General features: G+C 45.8%; 1 protein-coding gene across 1 annotated transcript in view; it reads left to right on the forward strand.

The window, feature by feature from the left end:
* Cpm (carboxypeptidase M) overlaps positions 1-25,703 on the forward strand; it is a 56,979-nt gene that overhangs the window by 26,949 nt on the left and 4,327 nt on the right. Inside the window, 6 exon segments of the mRNA XM_032912838.1 lie at positions 4,416-4,513; positions 14,316-14,488; positions 16,324-16,508; positions 18,156-18,248; positions 18,251-18,325; positions 22,220-22,372. Of these exon segments, the coding sequence (XP_032768729.1) occupies positions 4,416-4,513; positions 14,316-14,488; positions 16,324-16,508; positions 18,156-18,248; positions 18,251-18,325; positions 22,220-22,372 (777 nt within the window).

A 25,703-nucleotide genomic window follows, 5' to 3' on the forward strand; every position in this document is an offset into this window, starting at 1 on the left:
GTGTCTGTGTGTGTGTCTCTGTGTGTCTGTGTGTGTACATGTGTCTGTATGTGTGTGTGTCTGTGTGTGTGTGTGTGTGTCTGTGTGTGTGTGTGTGTGTGTCTGTGTGTGTGTCTCTGTGTGTCTGTATGTGTGTGTGTGTGTCTCTGTGTGTGTGTGTGTGTGTGTGTTGTGTGTGTGTGTGTGTGTGTGTGTGTGTATGTGTGTGTGTGTGTGTCTGTGTGTGATCGACTGTATATGTGCACATGTGTGTAAACTCTAAGGTGCATTATCTGTGAGGTAATTTTTTGGAAGAAATTTCTTAGAAATTCTTTTTGTGGAATTAACAGTATTCGAAAAGGGGCCATCTAGTGACTGCCCTACACACATGGAAACAGGGTCAACCAGACCCTGCAAGCAGAGCCATGCCTGATTCCACAGCTCTGGAGCACTTCCCTGTGGAAGTCAGTATGGTTGCCTGTAAGCCCAAAGTGAGAGGGAGCTAGGGACACCAAAGCAAATAAATGGAACAGAGTCCAGGAAAAATAGAAAATAAACACCAATAAATATCTTGACTCCAGGTTTCATTTGCTTGGTAAAGAGAAAGATTTGGTTCTTCCTTCCCACCATGCACTCCGGGGACTGATTAGGTCAGGCTTGAACATCACTTGAACATCTTGCCCACCTAGCTTCAGATCTCTTGAGCACGACCATGATTAGCTAGAACTTTGGGGAGTAAAGTAATTCCAACTTTACAGGGTAAAGACCGATCTTGCTTAAATTAATTCTTACCTTGGCAACTATAGAGTTAAAAGCAAATGGTTTGTCTTCCCCTTGGCTTACTTGAGTCTAGGCTAGGGGGCCGGTGTGGTGGAGAGGGTGGCTGATGCCCTTTAAGAGGGTCCTCATCTCCAACAGGACTGTGCGTTCTTCTGGGGCCTGCCTTGTTCTTGGTCTCATTGGTGCCTTTGAAGTCACTCAAGGTCAGTTTATTTTACAGGTCACTCAGAGGTCACCCATGCTAAAGGAGGATTGAATTTCCCACAGTATCTTATCGCTTTTATGCTTGACTGGTTTGTCTTCATTCCCCCCCTTAAACTAAATAATATTGGGGTTCCATTCCAATAGAGTTCTGTTGTCCTTCACCATCCGGCGTGTGACCAGCCAGCAGCTGTAGTCTTGCAATCGTGAACAAATATGTTGTTGAGATGATGTTGATTTCCCCCCTTGCCCATAAGGAACAGGGCTACATCTACACAATACAGATCTGTTATTGGGGTTGGGGATTTAGCTCAGTGGTAGAGCGCTTGCCTAGCAAGCGCAAGGCCCTGGTTTCAGTCCCCAACTCCGAAAAAAAAAATCTGTTATTATCTGACTTTGAAAGCACTAATAGTTATGAAAAAGGATTTCCTGGTACAAGCACAAAGAGCCCTGGTTATCAGGTCATAAAAAGACTTGTTTCCCATAAAAATGTTCTAACTCAGTAGCACTGAAGTTCCCAGTGACTAGAGTTGGTGCCACAGGCATCAGAGGAATTCAGGTGAACTGATTTCAGGTCCAGAAATGATGAGCTAGTATGTCCCTCTCCACACAGCACACCAGAATCATTCTCTGGAACCCTGTCCAGAAGCAGCGTGTGTGAAGCCCCACCTCTGTGGAGTGTGGTAGAGTTTCCTGCAGGGAGAAGGTAACCATGTCTTCTTTGATTCTACACACACAACAGGACCCTACACACATCTCTATGGTTATGTATGCCATATAGGTGTGGCTAGATTTCCAGTGTTGCATTTCTTCCCTAGATCAAAAATTTAGGGGCTGCAGGTATAGCTCAGTAGATCTACAACATGTTGGACCTAATTCCCAGGACCTTCTTGACGGAGAGCATGACTTACTTGTATGCTCTGACTAGGTAGGTGACTGGATACAGTGGTCTTCAACAAGTTGAATGAATGAATGAATGAATGATAGAAAACTGAAAAAAACCTAAGCATGATGACACATGCTTTTAATACTAGCATTTGAGAGGGAAAGACAGGCTGATGAGAAAGAGAGAGAGAGAGAGAGAGAGAGAGAGAGAGAGAGAGAGAGAGAGAGAACACAAGCTTTGCATAGGGTGGGAACTATTATTAATCAGCCAAGCCATACTACTTTGGTTATTGTCTAAGAATCCTTGCAGTTTTACTGAATTTAAAGCATTGCCTTGTCATAACAGAGCACCCTACAATATTATTCCAATTAATTATGAATAAATGCTGAAAACAATGAGTCTGGTGTATGTTTCCTTCCCCTCGGCCCCTCAGAACTACGAGCATCCCTCAGCCCCTACCCGTCCCTGACCTAAGGACAGATCTGGAAATCTGCAGACACCTGTTGAGCACCAGCCCTTTTGTTGCTGTTAGAGGCCTTTCCTAGGCTCTTAACTTCCGTATATAGCACAGTTATCACACATATATGAAGTGTGTGTGTGTCTGTGTGTGTGTGTGTGTGTGTATGTGTGTGTGTGTGTGTGTCAACTGCTGAGACTATTAAAAGAGTGAGACAATTTTAAAATCAAAAGGAACATCTTGGCTCAGTGGTTAAGAGCACTGACTGCTCTTCCAGAGGTCCTGAGCTCAATTCCCAGCAACCACATGGTAGCTCACAACCATCTGTAAAGAGATCCGATGCCCTCTTCTGGTGTGTCTGAAGACAGCTACCGTGTACTTATATATAATAAATGAATAAATCTTTAAAAAAAAAAAAAAAGGAACATCTTAATTTGGTTTATTGGTTAAGGCAGTGTTTTGCTGTATGACCTTGGCCTGTCTGGTACTTACCTATGTAGCTCAGACTGTCCTTGAACTCATGGCAATTCTCTGCCTCAGTCTACTAAGTGCTAAGATTTCAACCATGCACCGCCATGCCTGGCTTGACTTCTTTGTTACCGGCTTGGAAATTAAGCCCCTTGAAAAAGAGTCTTTTGTTGGTAGGAGGAGTACAAGAATTGGAGTCCAGTAGGCCACAGGATTCAACTTCACTCTGGGAATCAAATCATAGTGTCTTATTGGCTGTGTGAGCATAGGAAGATCGAGTAATATTGTCTCAGTTGGAAAGTTTGATTGGCGTTCCGTCTCAGTGGTTCATGACAAGAAAACAGTTAAGATTACGTAAAGCAGGGCTGGAGAGATGGCTCAGAGGTTAAGAGCACTGTCTGCTCTTCCAGGGGTTATGAGTTCAATTCCCAGCAACCACATGGTGGCTCACAACCATCTGTAATGAGATCTGGTGCCCTCCTCTGGCCTGCACGTCTACATGCAGGTGGAATGCTGTATACATAGTAAATAAAGCTTTAAAAAAAAAAAAGATTATGTAAAGCGGAGCACCAGGCACAGTCTCGGTGATCTTGTTTCTGCCCTTGCTTGCCTGACTCCAAGTCTGTGGCCGAAAGGGGACTTGCAAGGTCTCCTTGGCATTGTTAGGTTGGGCTGTGGTTTCTGGCACCAAACTCAATGGTATCAAAGGTGCAGCCAAGGACAGGGACGGCAGGCATGCCTGTCACCCCGGCGCTTGGGAGGCCTCGGTAGAAGACATGGGAGGCCAGCCTAGGCTCAAAACACCAAAGAGAGGGGCTGGAAAGACGGCTCAGTGGTTAAGGACACTGGCTGCTCCTCCAGAGACCAGGGACCAGGGTTCAATTCCCAGCACGCCCATGGCAGCTCACCACCATCTGTAACTCCTGTTCCAGGGGTCCTTCCTCTGACTTCTTCAGCACCAGGCAGACAAGAGATACACACACACACACACACACACACACACACACACACACACACACGCAAGCAAACATTCATACATATAAAATAGAAATTAACAAAATGTCACATAGAGGGTACGAGGGGATGTCCCTCAGTGGACCTCAAGGCAAAGTGCATGCCTTGCTGCACTTGGGTTGAATTCCCCACCACTGGAAAAACGGACATAGAAGGGTCTTACCAGCATTTTAAATACAAGACCTACGATTTGTTACTTAAAAAATTACAAGTTTTGTTGTTCTTTCTGTTTTTCCTTTTTTTTTCCTTTACTTACTTGGCACCCTTCCAGGCAAACATCAACTGTGATTTCACTGTGTAATTGTATGTTTTAGCAAGATTGCTGCTGTGAGGCTGGAAGATCCAGAGCACAGTATGGAAACGTTTGGAAAATCAGATCAGTGTAACCTAGTATACCGATCTTTCCAGTCCCAGTCTAGAGTAAGAAATGGTTCTATTGGCCTGAGTTTCTTTTCACTCTGAATAGCAAGCATTTGGAGCATGAAAATGTTAGTTAGTCACATGAACATAAGTCACCAGGAGGAAATCGTAAAGTCGCCCGGAGGGAGAAGTGTCCCTCTCTTCCCGTTCTCTCAGAGTTTATTTATTTTTATGAGATAACTTATTTTTCTTTTCTTCTTCCCTGTGAAGGTAGAGACCTGTGGGTTCTTGTCGTGGGGCAGTCTCCAAAGGAGCACAGAGTCGGGATTCCAGAGTTCAAATACGTGGCTAATATGCACGGCGATGAGGTAAGTACCCGGCAGGAATGTCTGAAAGAAACTTCCCCTCAGATCTGTGTCAACACCAACAAGAAAGCCTGGATGCTGCTTCGTAGACAAGCAGCAAGAGCCAGAGAGGAAACTGGGGGAGCCAGCTCTGACAGCATTGGGTCACATGACTGTATGTTGGGTCCCCCGAGAGAGTAACCAGAGCTGCTTTTGTGTCAGGGCTCTCTGAGCTGCCTCCAGCCGTGTCCCTCAGCTCCTTTCTGGGTTGCTTTCCATCTCCTGTCGGTATGTAGGAAATCCAGCACGGGAGCTCTGTGAACTCAAAACAAGAAGAAATCAAACAGCTGTCCAGACTCCCAGCATCTGGCTTTTTTAGTTTCTAGTTTTCAATTTTAATCTTAATTTATTTACTTCCTTATGGTGCTGGGGACGGAACCCCAGGTCTCATGCTTTCTAGGGAAGTACTTCATCCCTGGGCTGTTCCTCCAGCCCGTGAATGTGGCATTTGACGCTGTCTGTCAGAACTCCATTGTTTTCAAGGTTCAAGCGTAGATGTACACCATGTTCTTTCCAACCCATTGTGGGATCACCACACTTAGACTCCTTAGTATGGTCTTTTTCCAAGTTAGAGGAGTCGAACCCTGTTTTAATTTTGTTATGCAAAATACCCTTTTACTGCTCTCATGGAAATGGCTAGTGTCTCTAGTTTGCTTTTTCTCGCAATAATAACCATGACCATGAAGGGAAAGAGGTTTATTTCAGGTCATTTAGGAAAGTCAGGACAGGAACTGAAGCGGAGACCATTAAGGAAAGTCACTTACTGCTTTCTCTAGCTCACAGCGCCCTATCTCATACTTCCCAAGATCACCTACCTAGGGGTTAGCTCTGCCCACGGTGGGCTGGGCTCTTCCCTCATCAATCCTTAATCAAGAAAATGCCCTGCAGACTTGCCTACAGGCCAGCCTAATGGAGGAACTGAACTTACTTGTCTCAGTTCCCTCTTCCTAGGTGACCATGGTTTGTGTCAGGTTGCCGGAGAACCAAACAGCAAGCACAGAAGGGTCTGGAGAGGGTGTCTTCCTCTCTGGGCTTCCTCTGGATATTTTCAGTGTTTTCTCTGTCCCAGATCACCACACTACTGAGGAAGGGTTGGTAGCTCCCAGTACCACAGTGAAGGAAATTGATAGGGGATGTCTAAAGCACCCTCTCTAAAAGGCTTTTAGCTTTTAGGAATTTCAGTCAGTACACATGGCAGGAAGAAGAACCTGTTGGTTGCCAAATCAATTCACAATTTGCAATGGCTGGGGTGGGATGCTCTAGTCAATGCTGAACCTCTCTTGACCTGATTTAACCTCCTCGAGCTCTGGTTCCATAGGACTACTCCACCTTTGTGACACACACAGCCAGCCCTCACCAAGCATGTGGCCCAACCCGTCCTGCTGAGAGAATGTTTCTTGCAGCCGGAGTTAAAGTGCAAATACATGCTTGCTAGAAAGGAACCTGATTTGGGGTGGGTAAAGAACAATACAACCATTTTGTCTTGTTCTGTCTTTAATCATAGTGGACTGTTCATTGCTAGGAGTCTTTTCAAAAGTGCTTTTAATGAACAGCTGCATTACACACAGCAGCCCCAACTTCCTTTTCCTTTCAGTATCTAGTCTATGGATCAAGGACCCCTGGGATCCATTTCTAATTAGAGACAGGAAGTTAGGTACTAAGGATTCAGAGGTTGCTGCTACTCAGGAATCGTCAGATCCAAAACATCCAGAGAGGAGCAGGGGTCTCCTCCCTGCCTGCCAGCTATGCTAGCCCGCTCCATGCTCTTTCACTAACGTTTGGCATTTGTCTCTGGCAATCACTGTGTCCCATCAAACCCAGTCTCTCTGGTTCATCCGGAGTCATTAAGGAATGCTGAGAACTGATCAAGGGTGGAGGGATAGCAGAGAAAGCCTTCATGTGTTTTGAGTGGGCATTCTGAATACCTTTTATGTCCCAGATCACGGCTGTGGCTGAGGGCTCTGCGGGCCTATTAAAGAAATTTATTACTCTGAACTTGAGGTCTGGTGTATTCTGCCCTCCCCTTGGGAGCTACTAGGAGCTGAGACGGGGATGACATCACCTGGTAGCAGAGAGATTACTCTGAGCGTAAAGCCCCACCATGCTCCTCTTACTTAGATCTTTTGGAACGGAAAACATGTTCAACTCTTGTTTTACTAAAAAGCAACATTGCTAACAAATCTTGGGCAATGGGTCTTACCCTTGAAGTTGTCCTAGTTAGGGTTTCCATTGCTGTGAAGAGACAACAGGATCAAGGCAACTCTTATAAAGGACACCATTCAATTGGGGCTGGCTTACAGGTTCAGAGGTTCAGTCCATTATCATGGTGGGAAACATGGCAGCCTGCATGCAGAAATGGTGCTAGAGGAGCCAAGAGTTCTACACCTTGATCTGAAGGCAGACAGAGGAAGACTCTTCCACAGGCAGCCAGAAGGAGGTGCTCTTCTGCACTGGGCGGAGTCTGAGCATAGGAAGCCTTAAGGCCCACCCACATAGTAACACTTCCTCCAACAAAGCCACACCTCCTCCAATAAGGCCATGCCTCCTAACAGTGCCACTTCCCATGATCCAAGCATAGTCAAACCACCACATTATTTCTTGCTGTCCTGATGTATAAAGTTGGACCTCTGATCCCAGGATCCTGAGCTCTTCCAGAAGTCTAGGACCCTCCTGGTGACTTCCTATGGGAGGCATGCATGCTGAATGGCAAGGTAGACCAGATGGACCACATGATTTTTTTGAAGACATTTTCCCTTTCTCTTAGATATCACCATATTGAATGTATGAGCAGGGACAGAGTCCTTTGGAATTGATGGAATTAGCTGTATTTCCACTTTGCCTCTTTAACACCTTTTTAAATCATGTATTTTTTACACTTAAGAAATAATACTGTAGGCCAGTGAGATGGCTTGGTGAGTAAAAGAACTTACCACCAAGACCGATGAATTTGATCCCCAGGACCAAGGTGGTGGACAGAGAGAACCAACTTCTAAAAGATGTTCTCATGCCCTGGGATATGATATGTGCAGGCAGGCAGACAGACAGACAGACACACTAAATAAATAAATACATACATAAATACATAAATATGTAAATAAATTCATAATAACAATGTTAGATTTTTTTTTCCTTCTATGGATGCAAGTAATGTCTGTTTGTCTGTAGAAGCCAACACTAGAGAGGAAAACAGACATTTTATAAGTCAGGAATAATCTATAAGCAGTTGGACTTTTTTTACTCCAAAGAACTAAAATTTGAGTTTAATATAAAAAGTACTGGAGGTTGATGGTGTGGCCCAGTTGGTACAACATTTTTCCTACCACCTCCCATTCATGAAGCCCAGGATTCAGTCCCCAGCACCACATGGAATGATTCATGCTGGCACAAGCCTACAGTTCCAGTCCTGAGGTAGAGAAGGCAGAAGGATCACAAGTTCAAAGTGAGTCTAAGCTACGTAGCAAGACCAGCCCATGATGCATGAGGTGCTGTCTTTAAAAAGGTATTGGGAAAATACTGCTTCCAGTTTCACCTGCTTATTATGCCTTTAAATGCTTAAAAAATATTAAAGACAAAATTTGCAACTTCTTTTTTTAAAAAGTAAGAGAAAGCTGGGTGGCTCTTCATAACGGTCCGCTATTACAAATTTAACTGATGTGCCTTTGAAACTAGGAAAGGAAACATTCTATATTGGCATTCCTGCAGCAAGAGCTTTGTTTCCTTACCCTTCTCATCCTTTCGGATACCTGTGTAGAGTGGGTGCTTCTAACAAATTCTTTCGCCCTTTGTAACATGTTAGAACTGGTACCCTTTAATGTCAATAAATGTTTGTCCTACCTTGCTCCCACCATGTAGATTCTCAGGTTCTCTTCCAAACTGTCCGAATCAGGATCCAGTCCAGAACCATGAGTCATAACTGGGTGACATGTCATGTCATTGCCTCACGTCTTTTTTATGACATCCACTCCATGTGTTGAACTAACTACACACATACACACATATACACACATACATACACATACATACAAATACACACACATACACACATACACATGCATACACATACATACACACACATACATACACATACACATGCATACACATACACATATATACACACACACATACCCACACATACACATGTACAGATACATATGCACACATACACACTATACACACACAAACACAAACATGCACACATACCCACGCACACACATACACTACGCACACACAAACACATACACACAAACATACGCATGCACACATATACACAAACATGCATACACATACATTTACAGAGCTTCACCAGGGCAGAGCACTAGCTAATGCTTAGCAGGCACGGACCACACTAAGAGGTCTGATTGCCTCTGCAGAAGGTTTAGATGCTGTCCCAGGTACCATCTGACTCAGGGTTTGATCAGAAGGTAAACCTGGAGCCTGGACTGCACTTACTCATGGAACTGCTCCTCTCTCTTCTCACTCAGCTGCTTCTCCTGCTTCAGATGTTAGATACAGATCTACAGTCTGTGCTGATACTTGGTCTGGTTGATCTCGTGAAACCCGTAGACGGAATGTTACTGGAGCAGCTTTCTCTATCAACTCTCTCTGTCCCCAGAGCCTTCTAGGTCCACTCCCTACCCCGACTGCTGTGGAATCACTCTGGGGAGCTCACAGATGACATCCTCACAGCTGATGGGCATGCCGTCTTCAGAACCACATGAAAGAAAGAACGTTAAGGTTCTACCTTTCTTGGCAAAACCAGCAGATGCTTTCGTAGTTCATTCAGACCCTGCTTTGCAAGCTCCTTGGAATGTTGAAGGGCAGATTCCCCACCTCGCTTCTAGATTTAATTTATATGGGCTACTAATGGATGTTCCTAAAGGCTAATCGTGTTTTAATTAGCTCACAGAGATGCAGGCACACACTCTGTGAGATTTTCCTTGTGCCACAGGTAGTCACATTATAAGTCCAGTTCTGAGTCCCAAGGCACCCACTGAACTTCCCAGGTTTTTATGCCCATGGGCAAAGAACTGGAGTGGGGATACAGAGTTAGAAATAGAGAGAACTGGGGCTGGGAGATGGCTCAGTGGTTAAGAGCACTGATTGCTCTTCCAGAGGTCCTGAGTTCAATTCCCAGCAACTACAGGGTGGCTTACAACCATCTGTAACGGATTCTGGTGTATCTGAAGACAGCTACAGTGTACTCATATACATTAAATAAATAAAATATTAAAAAAAAAATAGAACTTATTAAGAAAAGGAAAGTGCAGGAGTGGGCTAGTGAGCTAAAAGGAAAGCATGCACCCCCAAAACGCAGGACCTTGAGCCCCACCTCATGATTCTTCAGTAGTCGTTTACATAACACCTCCCTCTCCGAGATTTGAATGTCTATGGCTGAGTGTGTTCTTTGAGGGCAGGGAGAGGATGGATTATGTCCTGTTTCCTTTCCGTAGCTCAAGTGGGGAAGAATTTCCAGTTTTTTTCCTTCCAGATGTTAACCTTGTTGTAGCTTTCTCCAGACTCTACTCTCCTGGCACCTTGAGACTGTCAGAGGTAGGACTTTTACCACCATTATCTCCACACACATAGGCACATGGGCTGACACCCATACGTACACGTATGCACACACATGTACACATAAGATGCATTTACACAGATTCACGTGCAAACACACACATAAACACATGCAAGCACACACACACACACACACACACACACACACACACACAGCATCACTCCATTCTGCTACTGGCTTGCTTTGGAGAAAAGTATAACCAATTAAAACCCAGCTGACTACAAGCCACAGCCACAGGCTGACATAATGATGTCTAATATCCTCAGCACTGGTGGGATTGTCACAGAGGAGGGCAAGGGAACCCCTGTTCCTTCCCCAAGCTCTTCTCTGCTCGGTTTTATAATTATTTCTATCCTGTGCTTTTAAAATTTTTGCAGAGAAAATAATTGACACATGCAATCTCTAGTTTCATAAGCCATCTCCACGTGTTCTTAGCAGGAAGTACTAAGGCAAGTCCGACTGCTGACCAACCCAGCACAAGCCTTCAGCTAAGCCACTGACAAGGAAGAGGGCTACCTCAGGCTCCTCTGACCTTGGGGCCCACGTCCTGATTCCTGTAGAAGGAAATACTCAAGGAATATTCATTAAGTTTAACTGAACTGCAGTTCTGGGTTTTTTTTTGTTTTGTTTTGTTTTTGCTTTGTTTTGTATATGTGGGGAGTACTGGGTATTGTTTTTTGTTTCCTTCTATAGTTTTTCATGTCTTTTCTATATTTCTATAATTCATACCAATAATTTTTTTACTATGGCTGTTTGCTATAGATTTTGAAAATTCCATCATACTTGGTAGCATTATTGACGTTATTAATGACCGATTTGGGAGGGTCCAGCCCACTGTGATGGTGCCACCCCTGGGCAGATGCTCCTGGGTTGTATAAGCAGCAGCCAGGAAGCAACAGTCCCTGCTGCAGTTCTTCCCTCCTGACTCCTGCCCTGAATTCCTGGCTGGCGGACATCCAATAAACAGTGTCCACACACTACCGTTGATTAACCCATTACGAGATCAGGATTACTCTTTTGTTGTTGTTGTTGTTGTTGTTTTCAGGAAGCACATGCTTTTAATCCCAGCACTTGGGAAGCAGAGGCAGGCTATCTCTGTGAGTTTGAGGCCAGGCTGGTCTACCGAATGAGTTCCCGGACAACCAAGGTTACACAGAGAAACCCTGTCTTGGATGTCCGCTGTGCCAGCAGCTAAGCAAGATAGACCAGAGGAAAACAGGATCCCTACTCTGGAATGGGAAGGGTGGTTAGTCCAGGGACTATAGACCATGTTAGCAACATGGATATCAAGTGTGATAGGGCCACACAGAACCCAGATGTGGAGGCCAGAGAAAGCATATAAGATATTTGGGCCAGTATTTGAACAAGAAGGACTAGGCAATCCGACAAATGAATTACTAGTAGTCTCACTAGGTTGCCCTGTCTGGTCTAGAACTATGTAGATCAGGTTGGCCTTGAACTCACAGAGAACTGCCTGCCTCTGCCTCAGGAGCATTGGGGTTAAAAGTGTGCACTGCCCCGCCCAGTGATCAATTTAAAAACATCTCCCACTGGTTCAGCTACTACCCCACCACACACACACACACACACACACACACACACACACACACACACACACACACATCACTGGTACCTGTCACTGAAAGTCTTTGTAGACTGAGACTTGGGCCTATTTGTACCTATCTGGCCAGTTCCACTTGTTTGAGTTGAACTCAGCTGCTAAGAGATTTGTCTCTGCTTTCTGAGCTGAGTCAGGATTGGGGGATGTCTCAAGGAACCCTGATGAGAAGCCTGAGCAGTCTGGGAAGGCGGTATGGTTACCCTGAGAGGAGCCTTTTCAGCAAACGCTTAAAGGTTGAGCACCTGAGCTTTCATACTCCAAGTCCTGAATTTAAGGGGCAAAAAAGGGAGGTTTATACATAAAACATGAATGAGTGGTTGAGCCATCTACACTCAGGCTGCAGGGAATACATTTGAATAATATTTGTCATAAATCACATGGACAGCAAATATGGCCCAATAAAGAAAACAGCAAGAGGACTTTGTTTAACTCCCTCTGAGACGTGCGTGTGTTTGCCTCAGCCTTTTAAAGCTAAATGATGCATGGTTGTTTCTTTATGTTTGTGAGATTCCTTTTTTAAAAAAACATCTGTAGCTAAGCCCTGGGAATTTATTTTGAAATATTAAGACAGATACTTCTTGGGTTACACACTTCCTCTCAAAGAAATGTTATTTTGTTAGTCCATGAAGAAAGACAACATGGGTTCTCTTCAGTTTAAAAAAAATGATACTTGAAAAATAAGCAGAGAGAAGCCACCCAGCAACTATCACCAAGAATGACTGTTCTTAATATTTCCAAAATCCCTCCAAACATTCATATATTTCTGTGGAAAGAGAATAAGAGGAATTAAAAATAATCTGGTGAGGTAGGGGAGGCTAGAGAGATGGCTCAGCAGTTAAGAGAACTAGCTGCTCTTCCAGAGGACCAGGGTTCAATTCCCAGCACCTACGTCAGCTCACAACTGTCTGGAGTCCAGTTCCAGGGGATCCAACTCCCTCCTCTGGCTTCACCAGACATGTACACAGTGCACAGACGTACATGTAAGAAAAACAGCCATCCATATAAAATAAAAAATTTAAATTAAATACAAAATGTTTAAGAATATAGAATAAAATGTGTGGCATACCCAGCATATAAAAATCCATTTAATTTAGTCAAATTTAATGTATTAGCCAGAGATTAAAACCAGATGGAGAACTTGATATTTTAAGTTGCTTTATTATGTTTTTATTTATTGTGTACTTTAGGGGTGTGTGTGTGTGTGTGTGTGTGTGTGTGTGTGTGTGTGTGTGTGTTTGGGTACACATGTGTCAGAGGACTCACATGTAGAGGTCAAAGGACAACCCACTGGAATCAGTTAATTTCTCTTTAATTTTTTAATTATTATTTTAACTTATGTGTGGGTCTTTTACCTGCACCTATGTGTGTGTACCACATTAGTGCCTGGCGTCAATAGAGGCCAGAACGCTGCGTTCCCTGAAGTTGGAGTGGCAGATGTTTGTGAGCCGCCATGTTGGTACTGGGAATCAAACCTGGATCCTCTGGAAGAGCAGTCAGTGCTCTTAACCACTGAGCCATCCTCCAGCCCTGAAATTTTACCTTTAATATGAACAAAAAATGAGCACGTTTAAAAAAGAAACCTAAATAACACCGAATAATCCATCCGTGTGGCAGAAACTGTGCATTGTCCGTGCATGATATGCAAATGAGCCTTGATTCCTCCGTCATAAGAATGTGGAAATCAGAAAGATACAGACACAGGCAACTCACACAGGTGTTCAAGGGCAAAAGGAGAGTGTGGGATGCTGGGACCGCTTAGATCTTGAGGCCAGCTAATAAGATCAATCACATTAAAATCTAGGGTCTAACCTGACGGGTTTAGATGGGCACCATGTTCTTGTCTCTTGGAAGGCAAAGAAATGAAGACCACCATGATAAGAGCCTCTAATTTTTTTTTAGTTATTTTCTTTATTTACATTTCAAATGTTATCCCCCTTCCCAGTTTCCCTTCTGCAAACCCCTCTCCCCTCCTCCCTCCCCATGCTTCTATGAGGGTGCTCCCCCATCCACCCACCCACTCCCACCTCACTGCCCCATCACCACCACCATGCTGGGGCATTGAGCTTTCACAGGACCAAAAGCCTCTCCTCCCATTGATGCCTGACAAGGCCATCCTCTGCTACATATGGGGTGGAGCCATGGGTGGCTCCATGTGTACTCATTGGTTGGTGGTTTAGTCCCTGGGAACTCTGGGAGAGTCTGGTTGGTTGATATTGTTGTTCTTCCTATGGGGTTGCAAACCCCTTCAGCCCCTTCAGTCTTTAACTCCTCCACTGATGGTTGGCTGCTAAGAATTTCTAATCCTTTTAAGTCTAAATTGTTCTGGGTTCACTCCTTCACACATACAAGAGCAGATGATTTACCTGAACTGTCACAAAAAAAAAAAAAAAAAAAAAAAAAAAAAAAACCTGGGGCTGGCAGTGAGCTGACCCTTGCCTCTGCTTGAAAACCAGTAGTCTCACAAGACTAAGATCTCAAATGTGGAGACCCCTCCAGTGGGATGTGCTTTGGAGAGTCCTTTTCCTATTCCTGACTTAATAAAAACAACAACCCCGTTCCTCTTTCGCATGCAGACTGTGGGGCGAGAACTGCTGCTCCACTTGATCGACTATCTGGTAACCAGTTATGGGAAGGACGCCGAAATGACACGCCTGATCGACAGCACCCGGATCCACATCATGCCTTCCATGAACCCAGATGGATTCGAAGCCGTCAAGAAGCCCGACTGTTACTACAGTAATGGAAGGTAAAGATGGGCTGGTCTCCCACGAGGCTCCCATTCCGCCCGACAAGAGGACTCACCTCACAGAGAAGCACCCCAGAGCCCGTGCCTAGCACAGGCGCACCCAGGCTGCCATCTTGTAGGATGAAACATGGCGCCTGCCTAGTCCCTCTGCCTCTGCTGACCACTCCTCACTCTGCCTGCTCCGGCCTCTCTGCTCTTCCTCCTGGAACTCCTGGGTGCTTTCTCAGCTCAGGTACTGTGTACATGCGTGTCCACCCGCATCGGTTGCCCGCAGAGCATTCCTATGAAAACTCTTCCCCGACCATGTATCATATGTTTAGTCCCCTGTGTGCGTTCTCATCTTGTGGGGCAGTCATGGCACAATTTCTAATATATATGTTATTTATTTGTGGGACGTGGTATAGGGCATGCCACAGTGGAAATGTAGACCTAAGAGAATAACTTTCGGGGTTGGGGATTTAGCTCAGTGGTTAGAGCGCTTGCCTAGGAAGCACAAGGCCCTTGGTTCGGTCCCCAGCCCCGAAAAAAAAAAAAAAAAAAAAGAGAGAGAATAACTTTCAGGGGGATTCTTTCCTTTCACCATGGGGGTGGGTCCTGGGAGTCAAAAAAAATTTTTTAAAGATTTATTTATTATATAAGTACACTGTAGTTGTCTTCAGACACACCGGAAGAGGGCATCAGATCCCATTACAGTTGGTTGTAAGCCACAATGTGATTGCTGGGATTTGAACTCAGGACCTCTGGAAGAGCAGTCAGTGCTCTTAACCACTGAGCCATCTCTCCAGCCCTTATTTTATGTTTGTTTTTTTTTTTATCTTTGTTAGCTCCCCATTGCCCTGCACAGTGGCTCTCAACCTTCCTGATGCTGCCACCGATTAACACAGTTCTTCATGTGTGCTGACTCCAACCATAAATTGTTTTCATTAGTACTTCATAACTGTGATTGTGCTAATGTTATGAATTGTAAACATCTGATGTGCAGGACAGCTGATCTGCAACCCTTGTGAAAGAGTGGTTCGACTTCCCCAACCCCCGAAAAGGGGTTTCAACACATAGGTTGAGAACCACCAGCCTAGCATAATACATCAGCCTTCCAAAACTGGTTTATTAATCCAATAGCCTAAGAAGTGTATATTTTGGTATATTTTGTTTCAAACTGCCTCAGGGAGTTCGGCATTTCTCCAGTGATTACACATATCGTCGCCTGGTTTATAAATCTGTTGAGTTTGCCAAAAATAAGTAAACTCTCACCACTGGATTCCTTTCCTCTTTAACTTTTCTAGCATAGTTAGCATGGTCACGCCAGCGTCCTGAGCATGTCTGTGTAAGGTAACCTGTTTCTGACCTTGGCCGCCGTGTAAGGATCATTGCTGAGCATGGCGACTGAGCCTTTACATTAACTGTTTTATTCTGTAAGTCCGCAGTTTGAGAAGGGCAAAGCAGGGGGGGTATCAATGTCAGTTAGCCTGGGGCCATGTGTCTGGGCTCTCAGAGGGCCTGTCACCCAGGTTCCTCATTGTTCTACGCAGCCCACCAGTGGTGCCTCAGAGTCTAAAAGGCGCCGCCCGTTCCAAGAACAAGTCCCAGAATGCAAACCAGCGCCCAGACTGCACATGCCACAGTAGCTAATGTCCCATGGGCAAAGCAAGTCGCACAGTAGGGGACGGGGACTTTAGCTGTGATTCACGAGAGGCTTCCAAAGCAATTATCCTCTCAACCTGCAGTCACATCTGGGAAACACCTGGAACCTAAGCCTCAGGTCGTTTGCAGCAAGACCAGCCCCCTCCCCCACACACACACTCCAATAAACCCTACAAAATCCTTTTCTTTTAAAGGGAAAACTACAATAATTATGACCTGAACAGAAACTTCCCTGATGCCTTTGAAAATAACAGTGTAACCAAGCAGCCCGAGACCCTGGCGGTCATGACGTGGCTGCAAACCGAGACATTTGTCCTCTCTGCGAATCTCCATGGGGGTGCCCTGGTGGCCAGTTACCCCTTTGATAATGGCGTGCAAGGTAAGTGATGGGGTCCCTGCTCTGTAAGCAAGAACTGCACCTCTGAAGCAGGTGAACTCTGCAATCCTCAACTAACTTCTCTCACTGGACTAGAAAGAGCCTCGCTTCCCCAACCCTTCCCCAATCTTTCCTGGGATTGTTTGAGGGGTGGGGAGGGAGATAACAATCTCATGCCTGCCAGGGAGCCTGAAACAAACCGTGTAGCTGAGAGTGATCTCACAGGCACTCGTGTAGAAAATTCTGGGGATCAAACCTAGGATGATATGCACACTAGTCAGGCATGGTGCAGCCTAAGCTACATGGCCAGCTCTTCTGGCAATTCTTTTTTTTTTTTTTTTTTTTCTGTTTTTTCGAGCTGAGGACTGAACACAGGCCTTGCGCTTTCTAGGTAAGTGCTCTACCACTGAGCTAAATCCCCAACCCCTCTTCCGGTAATTCTTAACCAGTGGATGGACAGAGTGGCTGAAGCGATAACCCATAGCATGGCCGCCATCAGTGAAATCCTGCAGCCAGATGCTGCTTGTATCACAGACTTGGGTTATGTGGGTGGAAGTAAATAAAACCAGGGTGGTTATCTTTTTACCTTTTTTTTTTTTTTTTTTTTTTTTGAGTTGTGTGAACAGTGTTGACTGTTTCTAGCTCCTCTCAATCTGTGAGTCACCGCCCCTTTTGGGGGAAAATGTCCCTTTCACAGGAGTTACCTAAGACCATCTGCATATCAGATATTTATAGTATGATCCATGACAGCAAAATCACAGTTAGGAAGTAGCAATGAAAATAACTTTATGGTTGGGGCTCACCACCACATGAGGAACTGTATTAAGGGGTCGCAGCATCAGGAAGGTTGAGAACCACTGCTTTAGACTCTGAGGATGAGATGTGTTTACCTAGAAAAGTCAGCACTTAGAAAGTCGAGACCAGCCTGTGTACATAGTATCGAGGACTACATAGAGAGCCTGTCTCGAAACACACACACACACACAGATAGACAGACAGACAGACAGACAGACACACACACACACACACACACACACACACACACACACACAACACACACACAACACTGAAAGTGTGGCTGAGGTACCTGTTAACCCCTGGCATCACCAGAGGAAAATGACCGAACTCCAGATACTGACAAACATGACAAAGAGCTACCTTCATTTCTTTTTTTTTTTTTTTAAGATTTATCACACACACAGAGACACACAGACACACACACACAGACACACACACACACACACACACACACACAAACACACACAAACACGTACAATGTAGCTGTCAGACACATCAGAAGAGGGCATCAGATCCATTACAGATGGTTGTGAGCCACCATGTGGTTGCTGGGAACTGAACTCAGGACCTCTGGAAGAGCAGTCGGTGCTCTTAACCACTGAGCCATCTCCCCAGCCCCACTGCCTTCATTTCTAGGCTGATTATTTTGTGAACTGATACCCTTGTTCGTTAAAAAGCAGAAAGAGGGTAGAGGGGGTGTTCCCAGAGGTAGGAAACAAGACTGTGTGTGTGTGTGTGTGTGTGTGTGTGTGTGTGTGTGTGTGTGCTTGCCCTGTTTGCTTACCCTCTCTGTGTGCTGCGATGGTGTCTGCCAAGGTGAGCTGTTCGCATCCCTTTGTCTTTCTAACACAGCCACAGGGACACTGTTGTCCCGAAGCCTGACTCCAGATGACGACGTTTTTCAACACCTGGCGTACACCTATGCCTCACGGAATCCCAACATGACTAAGGGGATCAGTGTAAAAACAAGAGGAACTTCCCCAACGGGATCATCAACGGGTACTCCTGGTATCCACTGCAAGGTGAGCTCCTCTTCCTCATGCTCTCCGGTTGCCTTCACTGGAAGCACCAGAGAGGGTCAAAAAGGCCTTCAAGGCACAATGTGGTCCCTCAGTCAGGCCTCTGTCCCATAATACCCCAGGAATGGTGGAAGCGGCCGATGGTTTGAAAGATGCAGAGGCGTGCGCCTCCCTGGCCGTGGCCTCTTCATTCTCTGTGTGCTTACCGCATCCAGGAACTGTACCGGGAAAGGAGGAAGACACAGCCCTGGTCCTCAAGTGGGATGGGTGTGAGGAACTGGGTTACAGTGCCATTAGAGTAGGAAGAGAGATTTAGAAAAGCCACAGGTGTGTGAAGGAGCCTGCGGCCACAGCAGACACGGGCAGGGAGTGGGGTGGATCTTAGAGGAAGGTGACCGTCCCTCCAACAAGCACAGCTGCCACGAAGCTCCCACCATTTCGGCCCAGGCAGCCGTGGAGACAGTGTGGCCAGTCTTCTTCCAGAGTCTAGAAGAGAAGCTGGATATCGGGAAGAAATGCTCTTCAGGCAGAACCAAGGGAAGGCGTTCTGGTTTCCCACCCTTGAGTAGGATGGCCAGGCAGAGGAGGGCTGACGGTGTAGGGAGAAAGCTTACCCAGGAGGAGGGATATTCAGTGGCAGACCACTGAACTATATATACTATCATTTCCTCCTGCTGGCCATACTAGGGATTGAATCTAGGGTTTTGCACCTTTTAGGCAAGTGTTCTGTTGTTGGGTTATCCCCAGCTTTCTTTTTACTTTTATTTTGAAACAGGGCCTTACTAAAGTGCCCAGGCTGGCTTTGAACCTTCCATTTTCCTACCATAGCCTCCCTAGTAGCTGGGATTACAGACAGACCTGCACCATACGGCTTAGCTCACTCTTAATGAAACAAGTACTGTCAACAGAAGCCCAGGGGTATATAGAAACCATCACTCGTCTGGAAACTAAAACCCATGAGGAGGGGCTGAGGGAGAAAGGGCAAGGGGAACGACCTCGTGCTAGAGGTGAGCAGTCTTCCCTCCCAGGCTAGCGGACCCAGCCCGCTGACAGCCTGCATCTCTGCACACAGGCCGCTTCCACAGGCGCCTTCGCCAGCTGTCACTCTGGGTGCACGGGCTGTCTAGTGATCTAGCACAAACTGGTACTTTTGTGTCTGGGTGGCCCACGGCCAATTTTCCAGATGAGGTAAATAAGCGTAGACCACAGTTGATGGCGTTCAGGCAGTGAGCCCAGCTAGACACGGAGGCACCATAAAATCCACTCGCTGTTCTCGGTCTGCTCCCACTCACCTCAGGTCTCTAGCACAGCCCCGCTCCTCCATCTTCGTCGCTACAAAGGACCCTCTGTTTCCTGGCACAAGTGTCCTTCATGGTCCTCCGTAACGGCCAAGACAGAAATCCAGATGTGTGGAAATTCCCAAAGTTTCATGTTATTTGTAAGGGTGTGTGTGTGTGTGTGTGTGTGTCTGTTCAGAGAGAAATACAAAATCCATAGTGTTAAAAGAAAGGAAAAGGGGTTGGGGATTTAGCTCAGTGGTAGCAAGCGCAAGGCCCTGGGTTCGGTCCCCAGCTCCGAAAAAAAAAGAAAAGAGAAAAAAAAGAAGAGAGGAAAAAAGAAAATCTCTTTTAAAAATACTTATTTATATTGTGTATTATTTTATGTACACTGTCGCTGTCTTCAGACACACCAGAAGAGGGCACCAGATCTCATTACAGATGGTTGTGAGCCACCATGTGGTTGCTGGGATTTGAACTCAGGACCTTTGGAAGAGCAGTCAGTGCTCTTAACCACTGAGCCATCTCTGCAGCTCCCCCTCTCAAAAAAAAAAAAAAAAAAAAAAAAAAGATCTTTGTCACTAGAATCTAGGTCTATATATATATTACTTAACATTTCAACATTCTCTTCGTGGATTTTTATTTATTTTTTCATTTTATTATATGTGTTTTTGCCTGTGTGTACGTCTGCAAACCACATGTGTGCTATGCCACAGAAGCCGGAGCCTCCTGACACTGGAATTACAGGGGTTTGTGAGCCGCCATGTGGGTGCTAGGTCCCGGGTACTCTGAACTGCAGCCAGTGCTCTTACACCCTGAGCCATCTCTCTACCCCTTGAGCATTTCGTTGAAATTAAACTTCTCTCATGCCTGTTCGGACTGAGAACACATGTATTCTCTGGGGCGGATGCCGTACTGGTTACTGCCGTCCTTGCTGGGACAGAGACACCATTTACCTGACACTTGCACGATAGAGGCAAAGGTGGGGCCTTGGCAGATCAGGAAACAGAGGCCACTGGGAGACCGGGGTCAGATGCCACCCACTAGCCCTGTCACTGTGGCCCTGCCTCTGCCAGAAGCTCAGACACGTGAGCCTACAGAAGGACATTTCCTGTTCAAACCAGACCAGGTGCTGAGTGTAACAAGGTAAAATCTACTTCCTTCAAAGTTACTATAGGGCTGATGGTGTGGCTCGGTGGTGCACCACGGAACTAGTATGACATTCTGGCTTGAGCTCAGGACGGCACAGAAAGAGAAGAGGAGGAGGAGGGACTGCATTTAATCAAAACTAAGATACCATTCGTCTAAAATGTAACATACCACCAGGAAGTAAAATCCTCTCAGTTAAATTCACGGTTTTTCAGGCATGAAAATTTAGGACACATAAATCCAGAGATGTCACATATGAAATTTCATGCCTTATGAAATTAGGGTCTCCTAATGTCAAAGAATTATATGGTACATGTGAGCAATGGCAGCCGGAAGCCACACATCCCTGTGTCCGAGCCTTCATAGAACCAGCAGCGTCCTTCCTCTGAGCCTCATCTGGTCATAAAGAAGGCCAAAGCCACAAGGGCTCCTGCAAGATGGCTGTGCCCTGCTCTTTGCCACCCATGAGAAAGTGTCCCTGGACCTGTGTATCTACAGCTGCTGCCCTAAAGAGAGGTGATAACCGCCCTCCAGATCCCACGAGGTGGCATAAAGGTCTTAGGAAAGAATCTAAAAAACCGGGGGTGGGGATTTAGCTCAGGGGTAGAGCACTTGCCCAGCAAGCACAAGGCCCTGGGTTCGGTCCCCAGCTCAAAAAAAAAGAATAAAAAAATAAAAGGGAACAGGTAAAAAAAAAAAAAAAGAATCTAAAAAACCCTGAACACTCGGTAAATAGAAACATTATTACTCCTCTAACACCAGTGTTCCTGGTTTTATTTGCTTTTGTTTTTTATGTGTATGTGTGGAGGTTTGTGTGAGTCTATGCCACATGTGTGCGGGAGGCCAGAATGAGGGGTCCAATCCCTCAGACCCTCAGAGTTAGGTGATTTTGAGCCAACTGGTGCAGGCGCTGGGAACCGAACTCAAGTTTTCTGGGAAAGTCCCAGTATCCATCTTTCCAGCCCTGCAGAAATACTTTTAAGAATAATCTCATTCTGCTGTCTGGTTTATCACTCTACCTTTCTGTGGTATAGTCAATAAACTGTCTTTTCCTTTTCGAAATATTTTCAACTTAAAATGTTTTTGAGAACATGAGTGCTCCTACTGTCTCCAGTCCTCCCCCGACCCTCTTCTTAGAAATAGACTGTATCCATGTAAAATGTGACCTCTGCCCTCCAGCCCACCCCTAGTACTTTCAAAAGGGTAGGGGGCAGTCCTTCCCGTCTCTCACTCAATTTTGGTGTATAACTGAGTTTCAGTCAGCTCTGCCCCAGCTACCTCATGGGACTCTTTGTGTCTGCCTGGTCACGTGACGAGGTGTGAAGTCCAAGGTGATGTATACAGTCAATGCCTCTTTTCCCACTTACAAGTACTTTCTCCTGACTGGCTCATTCACGTTTCCCGGGCATTCGATGCTTGGCTCCCCTCCACCATTGGTCCTTAACAAAAATGAGATGTGCTTGCTTTGCAGGGGGAATGCAAGATTACAACTACATCTGGGCCCAGTGCTTTGAAATCACCCTGGAGCTGTCCTGCTGTAAATACCCTCGGGAGGAGAAGCTACCGTTCTTTTGGAATGATAACAAAGCCTCTTTGATCGAGTACATGAAACAGGTGCACCTAGGTTTGTGTCCTCTCACTTCTCCTAAGCTCACACGGTGTGGGTAGAACCTGTGGGTCGAGCATAGGCCAAACCTCTGGGGGCTTGCAGCTGGGCCTCGTTTTCTATGCCGGGACGAAGGCTTTGAAGTCTCTGTGTATTATCCACGGCGTGTGAGAGACGCTGTGCCCAGCCGTTCATAAGAGAGGATGATTCGTGTTCACTTGATTTGAGGGTGTAAAAGCCCAGGGCGCCTCCAATTTGACGTATTGAATGATATGTAAATCTGGCAAAAGATCAGGAAAAATGGGACGTACTCTTGCAACATCTCCAATTAGAAGCCTATTGGAGCCCCCTACAGGGCACTGCGGGTAAAGGCGCCTGCGCCAAACCCGGTGACCTGAGTTCATCCAGGGAGCACACAGGGTAGAAGGACAGACTGACTCCTGCAAACTATCCTCTGACCTCCAAACTCTTACGCCATAGAGCACGGATGCCTCCTCAAGACAACAAATACATAAATAAATAAGCAAATGGGAAAATTTGAAAAGAAAACCAAGTGATTGCCGGCACCTTCATAACTTTATAAACAAATCATCGGCTCTCCCCCTCCCCCTTATGTAATCACTGTGCTGGGTCCTCGGCTGTTATTCTAACATTTCGGTCTCCGCTGGCCTTTCCCTGTGAGTCCTGGACTAATTTAACCTTTCCATCATAGCTCTCCCGATACTGATCCTTTAGTGAGTCAACTCTGAATTCTTTTGTGAAGTTCACCCTTCATTACTGTCATCAAGGACGCGCCGCCCTCTTCGTCATCTTTTAATGTAGCCGTCGCGATGATCCTCAGAGCGCTGAATCAGGGCCGGTTTTGCATGCCAGGTTTACGAGGGTTTGAGTATGTGGAAGCTGTGCGGGCTGGCAAACAATAGCATAAGTAAGAAATAATAGTAATAATAAGTAAGACATAATAGCATAAATATTGTTAGCGTCAGTGCATTGAATTTAATTAGGCCTTATCCATTTAATTAGGCTGTATCAGGAACATCTTTCCATCTGCCTGTCCCTGTAATCTGATGTAAACTCATTTAACGGTAGATTTATTAGCACGCCAATCCTGCCCCCTTGTGGTTTAAGGTGGGAATATTTTTTCTGACTTAAAAAATGAAACTATTTCAAAGTATTAATGTGGGTGTTACTACTTAATAGAAACTCTCCTCCACATTCGTGCCCTGTCCGTCTTCAGAGAGGACTTCTGTCTTTCGGTGAGAAGGCGAACACTCCTGTGAAGGCATTCCCTGGTGTCTGCCACACTGGGCATTCACTGGTAACAGTTCACCACGTGCTAGACTTGTGTGTCTGAGGGTGACTCCTCTGGAAGTCTCAGACCTGAAACCTCCAGGATAGCACACGGGTCTGGTCTGGTCTGGAGGACAGGAGCTGGTGTTAGCACCTAGCTGTGAGGCCGGTGTCCTTTTGAAGGCTCAGGAAAGCGTTAGACTTCTGTGTGATCAGAAGGCAGAGTAAAAGACCCACCCTGCTACACGGCAGCCGGTTCTGTGGCTCCAGAGGGGCTGGTGGGATTCACAGAGGAGTTCACTCTAAACTTGGGCTCTGTAGTATCCATGGCTGTGTTCCAGGATGTACTCTACGTGGGCTGGGAAAGACTATCTTTAGATTCTGTGGCCCAGCTAGCTTGTCTCAACTCTGGGAAGCAAAGCGCTATGATAACAGCTGCTGCCCCAGCCTCCCTGGACTCTAAGGCAGGTCTGAGCCTAGAGGCTGAGGAACGGCTCACCGCCCTCGGCTGGCCCTAAGAAACTGGGAAGGGACTGAGCTCCAGATTCCCATTGGGCCAAGAGGGAGATCTTTCAATCAGATCCAGAACAGGGTACCGTGTGGCCATCGAGTTTGAAGGAGAATTCTTCAGGGAGCCTGCCCTGGCTCCCACTCTGAATGGTGACCAAAAACGCTCCATTTTGTTCCCACGGAGCATTCAGTGTATCTCCGAGGGAGGGTTGCACAGAATTCGAGGTCTTTGTTTACTAGCTGGTGTTTTCCCCCAATGTTGGCCGTTCCCTCTCCTGCTACAGCAGCTCTTTCTGAACCTTTGGATCTAGTGGTCTCTTTTCAGTGCCTGACTTCAGCACCCTGAATACATGTAGGGACAAATATATGTGAGACTTGGATCAGAAAGACAAAAGGAGGGAGGAAAAACATCAGGAAGATGTGTTTGCAGAGTTGGCCTCCATAGATAAAGTGGAGAGGGAAGATGGCCTTTATAACCCACTCCCCGCCAGCTGAGGCAGGAAGTGAACCAGAAAGGGGGGGGGCACCTAGGTCAGGGGGCCGCTCCATACTTGAGATAAAGCTATTTTGTTGCTAATATGAAACCCTTCATCTTTCCTCCCAGTCTTTTTTAGAGGACACTTTATTGTTTGCTTGGCGTTTTCCTTTCATGACAAACAGTGGCTGAGTGTAGCTATTTGGAGATTGTTACCATTGGGTTTTGTTTTGTTTTTTCATTCCTGCCATTAGGCATAAATGACGTCACCTTCAGATAATCCAATTTGTCACTGGAGGGAACAAACTGGAATTGTGGCTGGTGTAGTTCAGGGAAGGGAATTTCCCGGGATGTGGGAAGTCCTAGATTCCATCCCTGGCACTGTGAACACTGAAGTCTTGAGGTTGGCAAGTCTAACACAGTGCTTTAGTGTGGATTCCAGAGACTGCTGTGGATCTCATATCTGGCTATGTAGTGGGCTGTAAAATTAAGGAGGTTATTTAAGGGATGGATTTGATCCTTTGAACCATCAAAAAAAGAGAGAAGAAAGTTACTTTAATCACCCAAAGCCTTATTCTTCACATTTGCAATGTTTTGTTTTGTTTTGAAGTCTTGGGGATTGAACCCAGAGCTATGTGTATGGTGCTCAACGCTAAACAGTAATTCTACCACTTAGTGCCACCTCAGCCCTGTGAGGCTCTGATAACATTGTCATCTTGCAGAGTTGGTGTAAGGATTCATTGAGAACACGCACCCAAAGCCCTCAGTGTACAGCCTGGAACATATTAATTTTAATTGCTCAATAAACGTTGGCTAATCTTTTTTTTTTTTTTTTCGGAGTTGGGGACCGAACCCAGGGCCTTGCGCTTGCTAGGCAAGCGCTCTACCACTGAGCTAAATCCCCAACCCTAATGTTGGCTAATCTTACTTAATAACAAGACAAGCAACACCGCTGTTAACATTTTGCTTCCCACTTAGTTTGCCTGGTGCGAAGACAAACCTTTGAAGTCCTTATATGTTGACCACTGTCTAGGAAGTTAATGGTTTTCGGTTGGGGTTCTAAGGAATTCCCCA

The sequence above is a fragment of the Rattus rattus genome, chromosome 1 (assembly GCF_011064425.1).
Source record: "Rattus rattus isolate New Zealand chromosome 1, Rrattus_CSIRO_v1, whole genome shotgun sequence".
Taxonomy (NCBI): Eukaryota; Metazoa; Chordata; class Mammalia; order Rodentia; family Muridae; genus Rattus; species Rattus rattus.